At 51.8% G+C, this 19981-nt stretch overlaps 1 protein-coding gene across 5 annotated transcripts in view; it reads right to left on the reverse strand.

The window, feature by feature from the left end:
- Window positions 1–4530: 4530 nt before the first annotated feature.
- ppp1r16a (protein phosphatase 1, regulatory subunit 16A) overlaps window positions 4531–19981 on the reverse strand; it is an 84196-nt gene continuing 68745 nt past the window's right edge. For all 5 annotated transcript variants that reach the window (XM_060825256.1, XM_060825255.1, XM_060825258.1 and 2 more), the window contains 9 exons: window positions 19426–19496; window positions 17946–18091; window positions 17449–17552; window positions 16336–16460; window positions 13974–14099; window positions 13486–13561; window positions 11642–11771; window positions 9254–9425; window positions 4531–6591 (listed from right to left, as the gene is read on the reverse strand). In XM_060825256.1, the coding sequence (XP_060681239.1) occupies window positions 6169–6591; window positions 9254–9425; window positions 11642–11771; window positions 13486–13561; window positions 13974–14099; window positions 16336–16460; window positions 17449–17552; window positions 17946–18091; window positions 19426–19496 (1373 nt within the window). In that variant the 3' untranslated portion in view covers window positions 4531–6168. The remainder of the gene's footprint in view (window positions 6592–9253; window positions 9426–11641; window positions 11772–13485; window positions 13562–13973; window positions 14100–16335; window positions 16461–17448; window positions 17553–17945; window positions 18092–19425; window positions 19497–19981) is intronic.

Consider the following 19981-nt stretch of genomic DNA (forward strand, 5'->3'; position numbering starts at 1 on the left):
TTCCATCTGCTCCCCTGATTATTGCTTCTTCAGTCATCCTCTGCTGGTTTTTAAACGGCCTCCCAATCCTCTGGTTTCCCAATGATCTTCACCACATTGTATGTTTTTCCCTTTATGCTTCCCTGATTGTCCCAGTTAGCCAGGACGTGGAGGTCCTGGGCCTCCTCCACCGCCGCTCCCTCACCACCCGACACCTGGAGGAAGAACACCTCATCTTCCGCCTCGGAACACTTCAACCTCAGGGCATCAATGTGGACTTCAACAGTTTCCTCATTTCCCCTTCCCCCATCTCATCCTAGTTTCAAACTTCCAGTTCAGCACTGTCCCTATGACTTGTCCGGACTTGTCCTACCTGCCTAGCTCCTTTTCCACCTATCCACTCCACCCTCTTCCCTGATCTATCACCTTCATCCCCTCCCCCACTCACCTATTGTACTCCATGCTACTTTCTCCCCACCCCCACCCTCCTCTAGCTTATCTCTCCACCCTTCAGGCTCACTGCCTTTATTCCTGATGAAGGGCTTTTGCCCGAAACGTCGATTTTGCTGCTCGTTGGATGCTGCCTGAACTGCTGTGCTCTTCCAGCACCACTGATCCAGAATCTGGTTTCCAGCATCTGCAGTCATTGTTCTTACCCAGTTAGCCATGGCTGCCTTATCCTCCCCTTTGTACGTTTCTCGGTCCTTAGGATAAATTTCTGCTCTGCCTCCCGAAATACCCAGACACTCCTACTGTTCTGCTCCACCATCTTTCCTGAAGCTCCCCTTCCAATCAAACCCGGCCTAGCTCCTCTCTCATGTCTTTGTAGTTAACTTTACACAATTATAAAACCGTTACATCTGATTCCAGTTTCTCCTTGTCAAACTGCAGGGTAAATCCCATCATATCAGAGGTTGCTTCAACTCAAGCTGTATATTCCGACAGTGCGGTGCTCCCTCAGCACCGACCCTCCGCCAGTGCGGCGCTCCCTCAGCACCGACCCTCCGATAGTGCGGCGCTCCCTCAGCACCGACCCTCCGACAGCGCAGCGCTCCCTCTCCATGAAAGTCTGATACGTTGATTGAAAATGTGAATAAAACTGCCCCGATATCTGTCTCATTCTTGGTGAGTTGACTCACTGAGATTGACCCAACCCAGGAGTTCGACTCTGTCCAACTGTTCACTAAACATGTGGTTTGCTCTCATCTGTAGGGACCGAGCTCTCCTGAGACTAGGGGAGACCACTGTGACCAGAAAGCAGCTTGAAAGTAAGTGATGAACCTGCCCACTTTTCGATGCCAGTTATTTATTAATGATGCAAAATGGGAATTGATTGACAGGTTGTCAAACCTTTACTGGATGGCAAAACAGAGGAAATTCCTTGATAGACATAACCATTCGAAACACTAAGTCTTCTCCTGTGCATTATACCAGTCTATCATTAACCACCTCTGTCAGCTATGTGTGGATGTGTAGTGGGGTGCCAGTCCACTCTGAGTACAGGGACAAGTATTTCTGTTGTCTTTAATATATTTAGGTAATATTCCTTATTCCACTTGGTAACAAAACCATTAATCCCTCCTGTATAGTCTCTATGAAAGCTTTGCAGTTAGCTCCTCCTCTGTAACCACTATTTTAACACAGAAATAATTAGGGGAATGGGTTTTGAACTGAAACAGTCCTTGATGTTCCTGTTTGAGATAAACAAGCTGAAGTCATGGTTTTAGCAATGATCTCACAGCCTACTTCCCCAGGTAAATACCACAGTAGCCCTATCCCAGAATGGGCAGCACTCTGTACGTATAGGGTTTCACCCTCCCTCAGCTCCTCCTGAAACATGGGTTTATTGCCAGTGAGATACAAATGCCCTGGGCTGGGGGTCCATCCACAAACAGAATCTCATTTTGAACTAGGCGTAACCTCAAAAAGGGCAATGGTGCCCAATCAGTACATCCTTCCTCTATTTCCCTCCCAGGGAAGGTACACTAGCCCTTCATTCGGGAAATCTCAAGTTTTAAAGAACAAAGAAAATGTACAGCCCAGGAACAGGCCCTTCGGCCCTCCAAGCCTGAGCTGATCCAAATCCACTGTCTAAACCTATCGCCCAATTCCTAAGCATCTGTATCCCTCTGCTCCCCACTTGCTCATGAATCTGTCCTGACGCATCTACCGTGCCTGCCTCTACCACCTCTGCTGGCAACACGTTCCAGACGCCCACCACCCTCTGTGTGAGGTACTTGCCGTGTGTATCCCCGTAAACTTTCCAGCTCTCACCTTGAAAGCGTGACCTCTTGTTATTTTTCTGTGAAGACAGTTTCTGCTTTAGTAATGTCTCTGGCTGCATCGTTTCGGGTGAATTCTAATCTTCTGCTTGTTCCCTAGAGCTCCACCTGCCGCCCATTGTCTCAGGATCGCTGACTTTTGATATCGGCCGATACATCAAACTCAAGGTGCCAAAGATCAACCTCAATCCTTTCCCCTCTGTCGTTGACAACTATCCCATCCAACATGTCCTCATCACCCTCCGCCACTCTGCACAGAAATACTTCATCCTGGAGCACTCCTATGTGTCCAGCTATAGCTGACAGCACCCTCCAGTCCTGGTCATCTCCCAGCCTGGCTGGTGGAACATTGATAACACTTTACAAACGGTCAAAACACACACACACACACACACACACACACACACACACCCCTCCCCCTCCAAATTGATATCTATAGGAATAAGAGCACTGTGCCAGAGTCTGAATACCTAGTTTGTACTGTAAGAAATGATTAAACAAGCTGATGGCTGTGTCTGGTCTGTTATCTAAGCTAGAGTGATGAGGAGAATGGAGACTCGCCTTGAGTTGGTGCTCCATCGACTCAACACATGAATTCCAGGCTTACCTGTGACGGCTTCTGTAGTCACACAGCTGCCTCAGTTGTGGACATGAAGATCAAGAGGGGGCACAGTGCCAACGTGTAACATGGACTCCCTCAGAGTCACACCCAGGAGGCAGGAGTCGGGACATTCAGACAGAGATGTCAATGTCCCATGTGGGAGGGTTTGTTTTGACTAATATAGGAGCCAGTCCATCCCACAGAAAGGTGAGGCAGCACGTCACACAAAGGAGTGGCAATCCGGTCCTCTCTCCCCATTCTTTATCCATCCTCTTCACACTCTCCCCCCCCCCCCCCCCCCGAAAAAAAAGTGGGTCATCTGTAGCTATCAATGTGATTATTTTTCATTCCCAGGACATGGCCCAGTATTTATTGCCTGTGCAGAGCTATCCTTGAGAAGGTGGGGGTGAGCTGCCATCTTGAATCACTGCAGTGCGTGCGCTGGTGGGTAGACCCACAGTGTCCCTGAGGGAGGGAATTGCATGATTTTGAAGGAACAGCAATTTTATTTCCAAGTCAGGATGGCCTGGAGGGGATCAAAGTTTGGGAGAAGATTTGTAGCTCGGGTGCTGGTTATTGTGGTTCTGTTCGCCGAGCTGGGAATTTGTGTTGCAGACGTTTCATCCCCTGTCTAGGTGACATCCTCAGTGCTTGGGAGCCTCCTGGGAAGCGCTTCTGTGATGTTTCCTCCGGCATTGAGAGTGGTTTGTCTCTGCCGCTTCCGGTTGTCAGTTCCAGCTGCCCGCTGCAGTGGCCGGTATATTGGGTCCAGGTCGGTCACTCATCCACAGATTCTATCAACAAACACATCGACCTGGACCCAATATACCGGCCACTGCAGCGGGCAGCAACTGATAACCGGAAGCGACAGATTCAAGCCACAATAAATGCTGAAGGAAACATGACACAAGCGCTTCACAGGAGGCTCCCAAGCACTGAGGATGTCACCTAGACAGGGGACGAAACGTTTGCAACAAAAACTCCCAGCTCGGCGAACAGAACCATAACAACAGCTTGGAGGGGAATTTGCAGGGGGTGGTATTCCCATGTTTCTGCTAACGTTGCCCTTCTAGATGGAAGTGGTCATGTGAGGATGAGTTGGGATCTGGTAGCTGGCAGGGGAGGTGGTGGAATCCGATTCAATGACAATGTTTCGAGGCGTTTAGGCACATGAACGTGCAGGGAACAGAGGGATATGGAGCAGGTACAAGAAGATGGGATTAGTTTAGAATGGCAACATGGCTAGCACACAGATGGTGGGCCGAAGGGCCTGTTCCTGCACTGTGCGGGTCTACATTCTAAGATGTCATGAGTAAATGCAGTCATAAGAAACCTCTGAGCCCAGAGGGCAGGTTGAATATGAACCTTGGGGAGGTACTGAGTTGGATAGCATTGAAGGCTGGATAATGGAAAAGTATATCCTGACAGAGGCACACTGAAGGGCCAAGTGGCCAGTGTTAGTGTATCTGACAGAGGAAAGCCAATAATATTCTGAAGGTCTAGGAAAGGTAATGGCAGTAATATCTGAGGGGACAGAGTTAGGAAACAGAGTATGGGCACCATCAGTAACAAAACCCGAACAGGCTCACCCTATTCAAATTGAGAATACTTTCACCAGGAGCAGAAACTGCCCTGAGCACCCACAACATCAACGCTTCACCAATCACATTTGTATCAGAATATATTACATTTATTAACATTACTTTTTTTGAAAATAATTAAGAAAAGTCATTTGTGCTTCTCAGGTGGTTGAGGTCAGGGATGGGACCTGGAATACTCCATTGGGTACTGTTCCTCATCATACACAGGGTTAGATACAGGGTAAAGCTCCCTCTACACTGTCCCCCATCAAACACTCCCCAGGACAGGAACAGCACTGGGTTAGATACAGAGTAAAGCTCCCTCTACACTGTCCCCCATCAAACACTCCCCAGGACAGGGACAGCACGGGGTTAGATACAGAGTAAAGCTTCCTCTACACTGTCCCCCATCAAACACTCCCAAGACAAGGTTAGATACAGAGTACAGCTTCCTTTACACTTACTGAGGGACAAAATCTCAAGGTGCAAGGTTTTTGGGGGGCGGGGGGGGGGGGGGGGGGGGGAGGTGGGGACAGTTTACAACAGATGTGTGAGGCAGATTTTTCACTCAAAAGATGGTGAGTGCGTGGAACACGATGCCAGAGGAGGGGGCGGAAGCAGACACAATAGCAGCATTCAATAAGAACCTGGACAAATACATGAATAGGAAGGGAATAGAGGGATATGGATCCTGTAATGGAAGACAGTTTTAGTATGGAAGGGCAAAATGTGTCAGCGCAGGCTTGATGGGCCGAAGGGCATGTTCCTGTGCTGTATTGTTTTATTCTTAAACTGTCCCCCATCAAACCCTCCCAGGACAGGGTCAGCATGGGGTTAGATACAGAGTAAAGCTCCCTCTACACTGTCCCCCATCAAACACTCCCAGGGCAGGAACAACATGGAGTTAGACACAGAGTAATGTTTTCTCTACACTCCCAGTGCAGGTTACGTACAGGGGGGCAAACTCCTGGAGACTGTACTCTGCATAACCAGGTGCTCCTAAAAAGGGCAATTGTTGAAGATTCTCTAACCAGGCCATCTACAGCCTCTCTGTGAGACTGTCTGTCTGATGAAGCCGAGACCCATACACACAAAGCTTTGTATTTGGATAGCCAACCAGCTGGAGTCCCGTCAGTAAAAGGACATCTGAGTCGACAGGGCCAGCCTGCTGCTGGTGAAGTCTCTTTCTGGAATGTAGTATGGGGAGTGGGTAACTCCGGCGAGTGAGGGAACAGTGCCTCAGGTACATGTGCTGACTGGGGTAGACTGACCACAGCAACAGCATGGAGGGGGCTGTGCGGTCTGTACTCCAGAGGCAGGCAGATCAATGAAGCAGACCCCCCCCCCTCCACTAGCAGCTGCTTGGTCGGTATAAAGCAGTTGGAGAGCTGCCTGCGTCCCGAATGCTCCAGAGTACCACAGGCACAAACACCTCTGATCCCTGGACCCTTTTGCAGGTATTCCATAATGTTTCTGGCAGTCAAGAGCAGCTGGTGCTGAGCAGGGAATGGGGGAACGGTGTGTTTTTATAGAAACAAAGCCTTTCTTCCCCTTCCCCCACCCCCATCCAGCCCAAACAGTAAAGTATTTGTAGAGCAGAAATGTCCAGGTTAAAGCAGCAGACAGAGCTCAGAGACCAGGCTCCCAAGGTGTGGACATTCAGATCCTTATCGGATCCCAGGCTGTCCTGCTGGGGCTCTCTGTCCCACCGCAGACTCTCGCAGCTTTACATCATCTTACAGCATCGCCCAGACTTCTCGCTTGGAGCCTCTTCCACGGGAGCCTTGAATTTGACCAGCGGGGGGTCCCCGCTCGCTGCAGTGAAGTAGATGGAGTTCTGTTCGGGGGGGCTCTGGTTTGGAGGCTGAGACACGACACTCTCAGCCGATTCTCTCACCGGCTGCTCCTCAGGAACAAGCTGCTTGTGGAGCTTAGCGGCTGCCCGCTGCCTCTTCAGGTCGGCCAGCGTGTGGTGAGCTTTCTCCCTGCTCAGGTCGGATGGTGGCTCCTCTCTGCTGGCCAGCCCCTTGGTGTCCTGTTCCACAGCAGTGGCCAGAAGGGCAGAGCCGTTCCTCAGAGTCAGCTCACCACTGGCCCAACTCGCCTCACTCGGACCCTCATCACCTTTCATCACCCGGGCAGTGGCGTTCTGAAACACAACGTGGACAGACGGTTAAATCTTCAGGAACCCACCAGGACAGCGATCAGCTGCTGAGGACATTCCAGAACATTGCTACCCCAGAGAACCAATGACACGGCAAACTCACGCAATCACTCGTTACTCACTAATCATTACAATTATTTTGAGGGAGCTCAAGATAAAGATGGGGCTGCAAGATACTGAAGCTTGGACAGAGGGGCTGGTGCTGTTTAAAGGCTGAGACTCATTTTTCACAATCTCCTGAAGCCTTTCACAGGGTCATCATGGTTATAACACAGGAAATGGTCAGCTCGTTTCCACACAGTAAGATCCCACAAACAGCAACCTTATAACAATCAGACTGTTTCAAAACAAAACACTGACTCATCCCCAACTGGCAAATTATGTCCTGTGGTGGTCACTGCTCTTTGGGACGGGTATGAAGATATCGGGAGGGGGGGGGGGGGGCTATGAAAATATCAGGGGGGTTCGGGTGTATGAAGATATCGGGGGGGGGTATGAAGATATCGGGGGAGAGAGAGGGGGTATGAAGATATCGGGGGAGAGAGAGGGGGTATGAAGATATCGGGGGAGAGAGAGGGAGTATGAAGGTATCGGGGGGGTGGGGATATGAAGGTATCGGGGGGGAGAGAGGGGGTATGAAGATATCGGGGGGGGAGAGAGGGGGTATGAAGATATCGGGGGGGAGAGAGGGGGTATGAAGATATCGGGGGAGAGAGAGGGAGTATGAAGGTATCGGGGGGGTGGGGGTATGAAGGTATCGGGGGGGAGAGAGGGGGTATGAAGATATCGGGGGGGAGAGAGGGGGTATGAAGATATCGGGGGGGAGAGAGGGGGTATGAAGATATCGGGGGGGTATGAAGATATCGGGGGGGTATGAAGATATCGGGGGGGCGTGGGTATGAAGATATCGGGGGAGAGAGAGGGGGTATGAAGATATCGGGGGAGAGAGAGGGGGTATGAAGATATCGGGGGAGAGAGAGGGGGTATGAAGATATCGGGGGGTGGGGGTATGAAGGTATCGGGGGGCGTGGGGAGGTATGAAGATATCGGGGGGGTCGCGGGGGGTATGAAGATATCGGGGGGATCGCGGGGGGTATGAAGATATCGGGGGAGAGAGAGGGGTATGAAGATATCGGGGGGGTGGGGTGCGGGTATGGAGATATCGGGGGGGTGGGGTGCGGGTATGGAGATATCGGGGGGGTGGGGTGCGGGTATGGAGATATCGGGGGGGTGGGGTGCGGGTATGGAGATATCGGGGGGGTGGGGTGCGGGTATGGAGATATCGGGGGGGTGGGGTGCCGGTATGAAGATATCGGGGGGGTGGGGTGCCGGTATGAAGATATCGGGGGGGTGGGGTGCGGGTATGGAGATATCGGGGGGGTGGGGTGCGGGTATGGAGATATCGGGGTGGGGTGCGGTGCGGGTATGAAGATATCGGGGGGGTGCGGTGCGGGTATGAAGATATCGGGGGGGGTGGGGTGCGGGTATGAAGATATCGGGGGGGGGTGGGGTGCGGGTATGAAGATATCGGGGGGGTGGGGTGCGGGTATGAAGATATCGGGGGGGGTGGGGTGCGGGTATGAAGATATGGGAGAAATGGCTCCAGGCAGGAGGGCCTTTAGTGAAGTGGACAGATTAGGGTTGCCTCCCATAGTCCAAAGATGTGCAGGTTAGGTATGCTGACCATGGGAAATTGCGTATAGTGTCCGCAGGATTCGGGTAGGGAGGTGGGCTGCTGTTCAGAGGGTCAGCCTGCTTCCACAATGTAGGGCATCGATGATTTTATCATTGGAGAGGATAGGGCTGTTTTACGCGGAGGTTAATAGGAGACTTGATCGAGGTTTCCAAAATCAGAGAGGAGCCGAGCAGGAGAAACTGTTCCTGTTGATAGAAGGGTCACATAGCAGGAGCAGCCCAACTACTCCCATTCCCTCTGTCTGTGCTGCATAGCCCTTTTTCAGATACTAGTTCCCATTCCTAGGGCACACAGATTTCATGTAATTGGTGAAAGTAGCAATGCTGAGTGGGTAGGGTTTGGAATACATTGTTCTTGTTAGTACGCTCTCAGGCAGAGGATGGGAACTAGTATCTGAAAAAGGGCTATGCAGAACGGACAGAGGGAATGGGAGTAGGTGGGCTGCTCCTGCTGAACATGCAAGGATTAGATAACAAACCTCCTGCTTTTGAGCAGCAAGGGATGAGGAATTGGAGGGTGCTATGGGCTGGAACTCTCTGCCCCTGAGAGACTGAGGGAAGTGGAAATTATCAGAAGGAAATTCGAGGAGGAGTTACAGAGCTGCAGGGATTGAGTGGGGTCTCTGCACTGTTCACTGAGACATAGCATTAAAACCAAAACAGCACCGAGTGTTTCACTAGGAAGCACCTTCCACCCAGGACCCCTGACCCTGAACACCCAACAGTGAGGGGTCCAACCTGTTTTCCTGCAAATCCAACCCCACATAGGAGCCCTCAAATCACTGAGTATCCAACCCAGTTAATGTTAATAATTAAGGACCTCTCCTTATGGGGTCTTCTCATTCCCTTGGTGACCAGACCCTGTTGAATTCCAGGTGAAGGTTCTGGATCTGTTTTAGCTGGGATTCCTTCCCGGCTCCTCCCTGCGTTTTCCTATCCTCCTTGTCCTTACCAATCCGTGCTGCTTTAGCTCGGAGTCGGTCTGTGCATCCTCATCCTCTTCGTCCTGGAGTTCGGGGTCACTCTCCTTGCTGCCCACCTGCTGCCAGACAATGGCCTCCTCCTTATGTTCTTTCCGGTACATATTGTTCCGCTCTGTCACACTGACTTTACGGACAACCTTCCTGTTAGGGAGGGAGAGAGAGACCGGGAACAGGAGAATGAGTCCTGTACAATATTTAGAATGGGCTCACACAGAACCAGGAGGGGGCTGGAGCAGTGCAGCTCTCATCACAACCTCAGGGCACAGCGAGGGAGGGGGGAACCATGGGGGTCACAGCTCCCCGCCGGGGCTGGAGATTCGGGGTTTCCAATCCATGGCTGGAGGGGCAGATGTTGATGTAACTCCACAAGGCAGCATGCAAGAGAAACAAGAGGTGGAGCAGGGGGCTGAGAACCAAGGACTGGGGACTAGGCCGGGGGGAGAGGAATGCAGGCCGGGGGGGAGAGGAGAGGAGGGGAACGCAGGCCCGGGGGGAGAGGAGAGGAGAGGAGGGGAACGCAGGCCAGGGGAGAGGAGGGGAGGTGAACGCAGGCCGGGGGAGAGAGGAGAGGAGAGGAGGGGAACGCAGGCCGGCGGGGGGGGGGGGGGGAGAAGAGGAGGGGAGAGGAACGCAGGCCGGGGGGGGGGGAAGAGGAACGCAGGCCGGGGGGGGGAAGAGGAACGCGGGGGGGGGGGGGGGGGGGGGAGAGGAGGGGGGGGGGGGGGGGGGGGGGGGGGAGGAGAGGAACGCAGGCCGGGGGGGAGGAGGGGAGGTGAACGCAGGCCGGGGGGGGGGGAAAAAGAGGAGAGGAGGGGAACGCAGGCCGGGGGGGGGGGGGGGGGAAAAAGAGGAGAGGAGGGGAACGCAGGCCGGGGTGGGGGGGGGGAGAGGAGAGGAGGGGAACGCAGGCCGGGGGGGAGGGGAGAGGAGAGGAGAGGAGAGGAGGGGAACGCAGGCCGGAGGGGGAGAGGAGTGGAGAGGAACGCAGGCCGGGGGGAAGAGGATGGCCTCCTTGCTCAAAGACCACAATGCCCCTCCCACATGGTCAACGATGCCCCCCACCGCATCTCCTCCACTTCCTGCAGCTCTACCCTCGAACCTTACCCCTCCAATCACAACAAGGTCCAATCCCCCCTGGTCCTCACCTTCCACCCCACCAACCTGCATATACATCTGGGGGGAGAACCCCTCATCTTCTCCCTTGGGACCCTCCAACCCCCACACGAGATTACAGTAGATTTCACCAGTTTCCTCATTTCCCATCCCCTAACCTTCCAACTCTGCACCACCCTCTTGACCTTCCTCCCACCTATCCATTCCACCCTCCCCTCTGATCTATCACCATCGCCCCCCACCTCCTATCTATCTATCACAATCCCAGCTACCCTCTCCCCCTCCCCCACAGCCTTACTCCTGCACCTCCCCCACCCCATTTATCTTTCAGTCTCTTTGGGCCACCCCCTCATTCCTCAACTCTGACCTCCAGTATGTGCAGTCCTCATGTTCCCCCAGGGGAGAGGAGGGGTCTGGGTGAAGGCAATGGTCCAGTGTTTATACATGCAGGGATTAGAGTTTGGAATGTAATCCTGGGTTAGAGAGATTTCTAAAGTCTGAGGGTATTTATCTGACTGACAGATTGTATTCTGTGGACAAATACAATCAAACTGTGCTGATGTAGCCCCACCACAACAGGAGAGTAATAATATTGTTTAATGGATGGATAATTTCATCAGAAACCCAGGATCTGATCACATTAATAGCAAGGCGCTGGGACACAGACACAATGAGCTGCAGGATCCCACCCCCTGCCTGATCCTCTCACACAGCGATCAAACAAACATCACTCCAGGGGAAGGGGGAAAATCGAAGGGAGGTCCCCCCCAAGTAACTCTCCCCATCTCAGCAGGAGATACCACCTGGACAGCAGCACTGAAATGTGACCCATGGATGGTTTCCTACACGTGATCTGGAGCCTTCAGGATCTCAATCACCCTCAGCTCCTCTCACTGGATCCCTGACACTCCCTGGACCTGATCTCTGATCACCCCTATCTCAGTGAAAAGCTATCCTCTGATGGATGCTCACTCCCTCCTTCCAGTACTGACCTCTCAGATCTTCATTCACCCTCTGCTGCCGTCACTGAATCCCTGATGAACTCTCCCTCTCGATTCGCTAAACAGGCTTCCCAACGGTCAATCACCCTCTACTCCGGTATGAGATCTTCGTGTTATCACTCACTCTCTGTTCTGTGTACTGGATCACTCACCCCCGTGCTCCCAGTAGTGGATCCCTCCCCCGGTGATGACTCACTCCCCTCCCTGGTGATGACTCACCCCCCTCCCCCGGTGATGACTCACCCCCGGCTGCCTGCACTGGATGTCCGTCGCTGTAAGGCCGTCTTGTGCTTGTCGTGGGCCTTCATGATGGCGTCATGTTTGTGTTTCAGTTCCAGCATCTTACTACGGAGCTCCTCATCCCCACACACATCTGTAAAAGGCAGCACATCACTGAGGGGGGGGCACGGTAACACATCACTGAGGGGGGGCACGGTAACACATCACTGAGGGGGGGGGAGACACGGTAACACATCACTGAGGGGTGGGGCACGGTAACACATCACTGAGGGGGGGGGAGACACGGTAACACATCACTGGGGAGGGGGAGACACGGTAACACATCACTGAGGGGTGGGGCACGGTAACACATCACTGGGGGGGGAGACACGGTAACACATCACTGAGGGGTGGGGCACGGTAACACATCACTGAGGGGGGGGGAGACACGGTAACACATCACTGAGGGGGGGGACACTAACACATCACTGGGGGGGGGGAGACACGGTAACACATCACTGAGGGGGGGCAGCACGAGAGGGGAACACAAAACTGGGGGAGCATGGTAACATCACAGGGGGGCACGGTAACACATCAATGAGGGGGTGGGAGGGGGGTGACCATGGTAACACATCACTGAGGCGGGGGGGGGGGGTCTGCTTTGCCGGAGGGCTGACTCCGGGGAGGGCTGACTGCATGAGATGATGATGATGATGTACAACTCCATGATATTTGGTCAATATTAGCCTGACCGTCACTGCCCCCTCACCCACAACAACTGGTATACGGGGCACAGGGTGCTGGGAACACTCAGCGGGCAGCACAACTCTCTCACTGCCTTGATCGAGGGTCAGAGACCTGAAACATCAACTCGGTTTCTCTCTCCTCTCATGCTGCCAGATCTGCTGAGTTTCTCCAGCATGTTTGCTTTATATTTCAGACAGTGCCTGATACACATGAGCCCAAAACCACCGACACACAACCGCTGTGTTTGACAATCCAACAGCTGAGTTTGTTTGAGGTCAGTGTTGTGCCTGAGTATTTATAGTCTCCCTCCTTAAGTGAGCTGATCGATTCCTGTTACATCCGAATGATATTTCTCTGCTGCTTGTGTTTACATTCACTCATGGGACATGGGCATGGGTTGGCTGGCCAGTATTGAATCGCCACTCCTCGAGCTGCCCGGGAGTGGAGTGGCTTGCTACGCCGTTTCAGAGGCCAGCTGAGAGTCGCCCACATTGCTGTGTGTCTGGAGTCACATGTAGGCCAGACCAGCTCAGAACGGCAGATCTCCTTCCCTCGAGAACATGAGGGATCCAGGTGGGTTTTCCAACAATCCATGCTCATTATTAGATCCTTCATTCCAGATGATTATTGAATTCAAATTCTACCATCTGCCCTGGCAGGATCCAAACACAGGGCCCCAGGACATTCACTAGGTTTCTGGATCAGTAGTCTTGTGATAACACCACGAGGTTATCGCCTGTACTACTGCAGCATCAGCATGGTCAGAGATTCCTGACTGTTACGGGAAGCACATATAGGAGAAGGCCAGTAACATCCAATCTTAACACGGGCAATACTCAACTGGAGTGTGTCTGGGTGCAGGCAACTGCATGTATGTGCAGGCAACTGCGTTATGTCCCACCGCACGCATTTGATATCCGAGAGATTCTGGTGATGCGAGTGATCGCACCATCCCCGCGCCCTCATCGGTGTGTACCGGGGGTGGAGTCCCACACCCTCGCTGGTGTGCGCCAGTGTGAGTCCGCGTGCCTGATTGTTTGCTGAGATGCTGTATTGCGGAGTGTATGTAACCGTGCTGCACGTTGTGGATATAAGGCGCGTTTGGAAATGGTGCCTCCTACCTATTGGAGTCTCATCCAGAAACGATCGGGCATTCAGACTGGCACCATGAGCCAGCAACAGCTCCACCATATCAACCTGTAACAGCGAGAGGAGGACCAAAACTGAAACAGGAGGAGGTGGACACAATGCATTCTGCTCACACCCAAGACCCCGACCTGAGACATTCACCCCCCCCCCCCGCCCCTCCCCAGGGCATTCACCACGCTCCCCCCACCCCCACGCCCACCCTCTGCCCCTCCCCGGGGCATTCGCCATTCCCCTGCCCCTCCCTGTGGCATTCACCATTCCCCCTGCCCCTTCCCATCCCACAGCATTCATCACCCTCTCCCCCACCCTGACCCAGGGTAGGCTGCGCTCTTTGCCCCCTCCCAGTGCAGCCGTGACCCAGGGCTGCCCCTCCCCTCCCCTCCCCTCTCCCCCAGCAGGGCAGCCCTGCTGCCTGTCCAGCTGTCGGTCAGTCGGTATCAGGGAGGTGTGACACACTGACCTGTCCCCAACAGGCTGCGGCGTGTAGTGGTTCCCAGCCATCAGCGTCCTTCAGGTTAACTCTGGCTTTGTGAGCCAGCAGCAACTCGGCAACGTCTGCGTATCCATTGGCTGCAGCAATGTGGAGCTGGACAATATACAAACACACACGAAATATTGGCAGCAGCTCTCTGAAGCCTGGTGATAGGGGCAGTGTGTGAACAACACAAGCCAGAGGTGGGCTAAAGAGCAACCAAAAGGCAATAAGGAACGCTTCCCGAGCTCCCATTCTGTGCCTGACTTAAACATTTCCTGCATTTGATCAACATCCCAACATCCTGGAGATTGCCAGTGACCAGAGTTTGAAATGGCCTTACCCCACAAACACAGGGGCTGTAAGAGCAGGTAAGAGGCTAGCAACATGGTGGTAACGCACCTCCGGACCCCTCAAAGCCTATCCAAGGTACAAGTCTGGAGTGTGATGGAATACTCCCCACTCCTCAGCCCAGGGAGTGGTGGGGACAGTTGTTTAATTTTTTTTTAAAAGGCAGAAGTTGACAGATTCTTAACTAACAAACAGTACCAGGGATGGGTGAGGATGGGGAGTTGAAGCCACAACTTGGCTTGGCCATGATCTTACCAATGGGCAGAGCAGGCTGGTGGGGCTGAATGGCTTCCTCCTACACCTAACCTGAATGTTCCTGTGAACTCTGTGACACACCCAGTTTGGCCAATTCTTTACTGCCCTCCACGATGGACAAGTAAAACCTTTCATTTTATCAAAGAGAGCGCGGAGAATCAGAAAAGCTGCTTGCTGACCCATAGCACTGAGGCAGCAGCTCCAGGAGACAGACTGCAGCAGCTGATGTGCCTCACTCTGTGCAGCTGTCTGAGGATGGGCAATAAATGGCCAGAAATGAGGCAGGAGAAGTGACCACGTGGTCTAAGGACTGGAGAGCCAGAGATGCTGGACGTGAATCGCGGGAGGATGAGGCACTGACAAGAGGTGGAGGAGGGGAGGGTCAGGAGGAGGGTCAGGTTTATTTGGGTGTTTTGCAGAGTCACAGAGGTGGACGAGTTACTTATATGGACGTCAAGGTGTTGATAAGGTTCTGCATGTTAGACTGATTAGCAAGGCGAGATCACAGGGGGTCCAGGGAAAGCTAGTCAACTTGATTCAAAATTGGTGGAAGGTAGAAGGTGGTGGAGGGCTATTTTTCAGACTGGAGACCTGTGGCCAGAGGTGTGCCACAAGGATCGGTGCTGGGTCCACTGCTTTTCATCAGTTTTAGATGCGAGTATAACAGGCATAGTTAGCAAGTTTGCAGATGATACCAAAATTGGAGGTGTAGTGGACAGCGAACAAGGTTATCTCAGAGTACAACAGGATCTTGATCCCCACCAGCCTGCTCTGCCCATTGGTAAGATCTTGGCCAAGCCAAGTTGTGGCTTCAACTCCACATCCTCACCTATCCCTGGTACTGTTTGTTAGCTAAGAATCTGTCAACTTCTGCCTTAAAAAATATTAAACGACTGTCTCCACCACTCCCTGGGCTGAGGAGTGGCAAATGGAGTTTAATTTAGATAAATGTGAGGTGCTGCACTTTGGGAAAGCAAATCTTGGCAGGACTTATACACTTAACGGTAAGGTCCTGGGGAGTGTTGCTGAACAAAGAGACCTTGGAGTGCAGGTTCATAGTTCCTTGAAAGTGGAGTCGCAGGTAGATAGGATAGTGAAGGACGTGTTTGGTATGCTTTCCTTTATTGGTCAGAGTATTGAGTACAGGAGTTGGGAGGTCATGTTGTGGCTGTACAGGACATTGGTTAGGACACTGTTGGAATATTGTGTGCAATTCTGGTCTCCTTCCTATCAGAAAGATGTTGTGAAACTTGAAAGGCTTCAGCAAAGATTTACAAGGATGTTGCCAGGGTTGGAGGATCTGAGCTAAAGGGAGAGGCTGAATAGGCTGGGGCTGTTTATACTTGAGGGTCAGAGACTTAGGGGTGACTTTATAGACATTTACAAAATTATGAGGGGTTATGGATAGGGTGAAGAGCCAAGGTCTTTTTCCCAGGATCGGGGGGTCCAGAACTAGAGCGCATAGGTTTAGGGTGAGGGGGAAAAATTTAAAAGGGTCCTAAGGGTCAACGTTTTCACACAGAGGATGGTACGCGTGTGGAATGAGCTGCCAGAGGAAGCAGTGGAGGCTGGTACAATTACAGCATTTAAAAGGCATTGGGATGGGTATATGAATAGGAAGGGTTTGGAGGGATATGGACCGAGTGCCGGCAAATGGGACAAGATGAGGTTAGGATATCTGGTCGGCGTGGATGGGTTGGAGTAAAGGATCTGCGTCTATGCTGTATGACTCTAAGTCTCATACCAGAGAAGTGCCCACATCATTTTGGCTATTCAGATCACTCTCGCTCTCCAATAGCTGCTGTACGTCCTCAATCATCCATCTCTCGGTTGCCATTCTGGATTCATCAATTTTTTCCTGAGTGATATCTGAAAGGAATGTAAAAAACTTAATGGAATTCCAAAGCTGTCCTGAGACATCATGTCCCGAGAACCATGCTGCAAACCCCCTGGATGTGAGTAATGATGTGAGGCTCCAACCCATTTCAATGGCAGTCAGAGTCCAGGCCTGCTGCTTAGCATTCGTGATCGTACTCTCACATGGAGGAGATGCCATACCCCGAGTACATTCAGAGAAGGTTCATTTGGGTGTTACCTTGTGGAGGAGAGGTTGCACAGATTTGGCCCACACTCACGGGCCTATCTTAGTCAAACCCTTGAGACCCTGAGGGGGATTGACAAGGTTGATGCAGAGGAGTGGAGCAGCAGCAGACAGTTTCAAGGCCAAGATCTCCAAGGTAACATCACGTGGAGGTACTGGGTGGGCTAGACAAAGTCAGAAGTCACACCACACCTGCTTACGGTCCAATCGGTTTAGTTAAAATCACAAGCTTTCGAAGCGCTGCTTCCTCATCAGGTAATCTCAAATAAACCCGTTGGACTATAACCTGGTGTCACGTGATTCTGACTTCAGTCGTATGTAACAGAGCAGAAACTGATTATCTCAGATGGAGAGCTCCAAAGACGACCACCGTTTAAGGAGGCAACAAAGGCTGGATTATTGAACACAGTTAAAGCTGAGTTAGACAGGTTTTAATTAGAAAAAGGAAGTTGAGGGCCATGGACGCGGGGCAGTGCAGTTAAAGCATCAGCTGTGATCTTAATGAACAGGCAGCAAGCTCAAGGGGCTGAATGGTCTACTCCTGCTCCTAACTCCGAGAGTTTTATCACTCAGGTGAGAGGAAATGGACAGTAGGGGTTCAAGAAGGTAAACGCTCAACACCAACAAGGGACGGGCCAATAATGCTGATCCATATGCCAGGATTGAATAAAAAACACCAGTCAGAGCTGCGTGAGCATCCCAGAGTGACCGGCAACTTTCCCAGTTCAGAGATACAGACAAATCAGGACCACGCACCTTGTTGGGCCATTGCACTCTCAATGTAGTCCAGAGTGACATCGTCCTCACACAAGTCGTAAGGCATGTTCCCATCAGCATTGACAGCCATGAGATTGGCACCGCTGTGTAGAGAAAGGATCACAATCAGAAACCAGGCATTGTCACAGAAGGAGTCAAAGGGTGTGGTGCTGGAAAAGCAGAACATGCAGATGCTGGAGATCAGAGCCGAAGGGTGTGGTGCTGCAGATGCTGCCTGACCAGCTGTGCTTTTCCAGCACCACACTCTTCAACTCTGATCTCCAGCATCTGCTGTCTTCACTTTCTCCTAACTGTCACAGAGGGAACTTTGTGCACTTGGCAAGGCTCACAAAGCCATGGCAGCAACTGCAGCAACCTGCACAATCAACCGTAACACGGCCAGGTGAGGTGCTGTACGGTCCACCTCTGTCGCCCAGCCTTCCTCAAACCTGCCTGTCCTTCGGTTACAGGGGCGCGCGAGTGAAGCAGTACGTAACTGTTGGATGAGTTCTTGCACCAGGTGTAAGTGTCCACAGGTGGCAGCTGCATGCAGTGGGGTCCACAGCTCACTGTCACACGCATTCACATCAGCTTTCGCCTCAAGCAGCAACTTGACAATTTCTTCATAGTCATCGATACAGCACTGTAAAACAAGGCAGGAGACAGTGTCACAGCTTTTCCAGCACTAACACTGGAGGGTCAGATTGCAGCTGCTCTGGATCCCTAACCCTGTGCATACATTTGGAAAGAAAACCATTGCCCCCCACCCAGACCCTTTCACTCAGCTCTCTAATGCCTTGTGTTTTGGAGAAGGACAAGGCAAACTGACTAAGGCACTCTGATGTTCTCCTGGAGGCATGGCAGCTTTGACCATAATGACTCACATTATGGCCACAACCCAATCATTCAAGATGGCCACCAGCTGTCCAGAGGGCTTCATATTATAAGCCCAAATGTCTGAAATGATGAGACAGAGTGTCTGAGGAGAAGCAAAGACATGGATACAGTATAGAGTCATACAGCACGGAAACAGACCCTTTGGTCCAACCACTCCCACCTGCCTGCTCCTGGCCCCTTCCCTGTTCCTGTATCTATCCAAATGACTTTTAAACCTTATAAAATGTACCCACATCCACCGGCTTCTCAGGAAGTTCATTCCACATGCAAATCGCCCGCTGTGTAAAACATTTGTCCTTCATGTCTTAAAATCTCTCTCCTGTCCCTTAAAAAAAAAAAATGTGCATCCTAGCCTGGAACCCCTCCACCCTAGGGAAAAGACAACTACCATTAACACGAGCCATACCTCTCATGATTTTATAAACTTCTGTTAGGGCCACCTCTGAACCTCCAGCAGTGAATAACTCCCAGCCAATCGAGCTTCTCCTTATACCTCAAACCCTCCATTCCTGGGAACATCCCGGTAAATCTCTTCTGAACCTTCTCCAGCTTAATAATATCATTCCTATAACAGGGTGACTAGTTGTAGGAAGGATGTTAGATCTGACACACTCACTCCCACTACCTGACTGATGTCCTGGCCCATAGCCCAAGGGTCTGGGGGTTGGGTGCCAACCTGTTCAGTCACAAAAACCTGTGGCAGGAATCCACGATGTTCTGTAGCTGTTATTGTCAAATCGAGAGGGAGCTGACAACAATGACGTTCGAAAAGGAGACATTTGTGGGACAGGATGACAGAGCAATGAGGTAAGTAGAAATTATTTTTCAAAGAGCCATCATATGCACAATGGGCTGAATGGCCTCCTTTAGCAGCAGAAGCGTCAGGTCGGAGGGTCCAGGTTTTCCCTGGATTTAACTCCACACAGGTGGCTGAGCTGAGAATTTTAATCAGAAACATTCACTGAGAAGCTGGACATGGATGGGGGTTACACTTAGAGTGCTCAGATACCGCAGTAGAGGGAAACTGGTCACATAGTGACACCAGCATTAGCAGACAGAGCTCCAAGATCGCTCACTCACCTGATGCAGTGCAGTTAAACCATCTTCATTGTACAAGTCTGGGGCCATTCCACTCTCCAATAACTGTCGAACTGGAAGGAAGGGTAAATCACTCATTCAGACTTTGACAGTGAGTTCATTCCAAAACAATTCAACAATATCAGCACTGTACAGGGTTACGTCAAAATCAGGACACCCAGAACTTTAACCCAAACACTCCCAGGACAGGGACAGCATGGGCTTAAAGCCTCGGTCTATTTAGCCTGGCAACATCCTTATAAATCTTTTCTGAGCCCTCTCAAGTTTAATAACCTTCTTCCTATAGAAAAGTTATCAGAATTGTATGAAGTATTCTAAAGGTGACCTCGCAAATGTCCTGTACAACCGTAACATAGTGTCCCAACTCAATGCTCTGACCAATGAAGGCAAGCGTGAAGAATGCCTTCACCACCCAGTTTACCTGGGACTCCACTTTCCAGAAGCTATGAACCTGCACACCAAGGTCTCTTAATTCAGCAACACATCCCAGTATCTTACCATTAAATGTACGAGTCCTGCCCTGATTTGCTGGATCCAA

This window comes from Hemiscyllium ocellatum, chromosome 5 (genome assembly GCF_020745735.1).
Source record: "Hemiscyllium ocellatum isolate sHemOce1 chromosome 5, sHemOce1.pat.X.cur, whole genome shotgun sequence".
In the NCBI taxonomy this organism is placed as follows: domain Eukaryota; kingdom Metazoa; phylum Chordata; class Chondrichthyes; order Orectolobiformes; family Hemiscylliidae; genus Hemiscyllium; species Hemiscyllium ocellatum.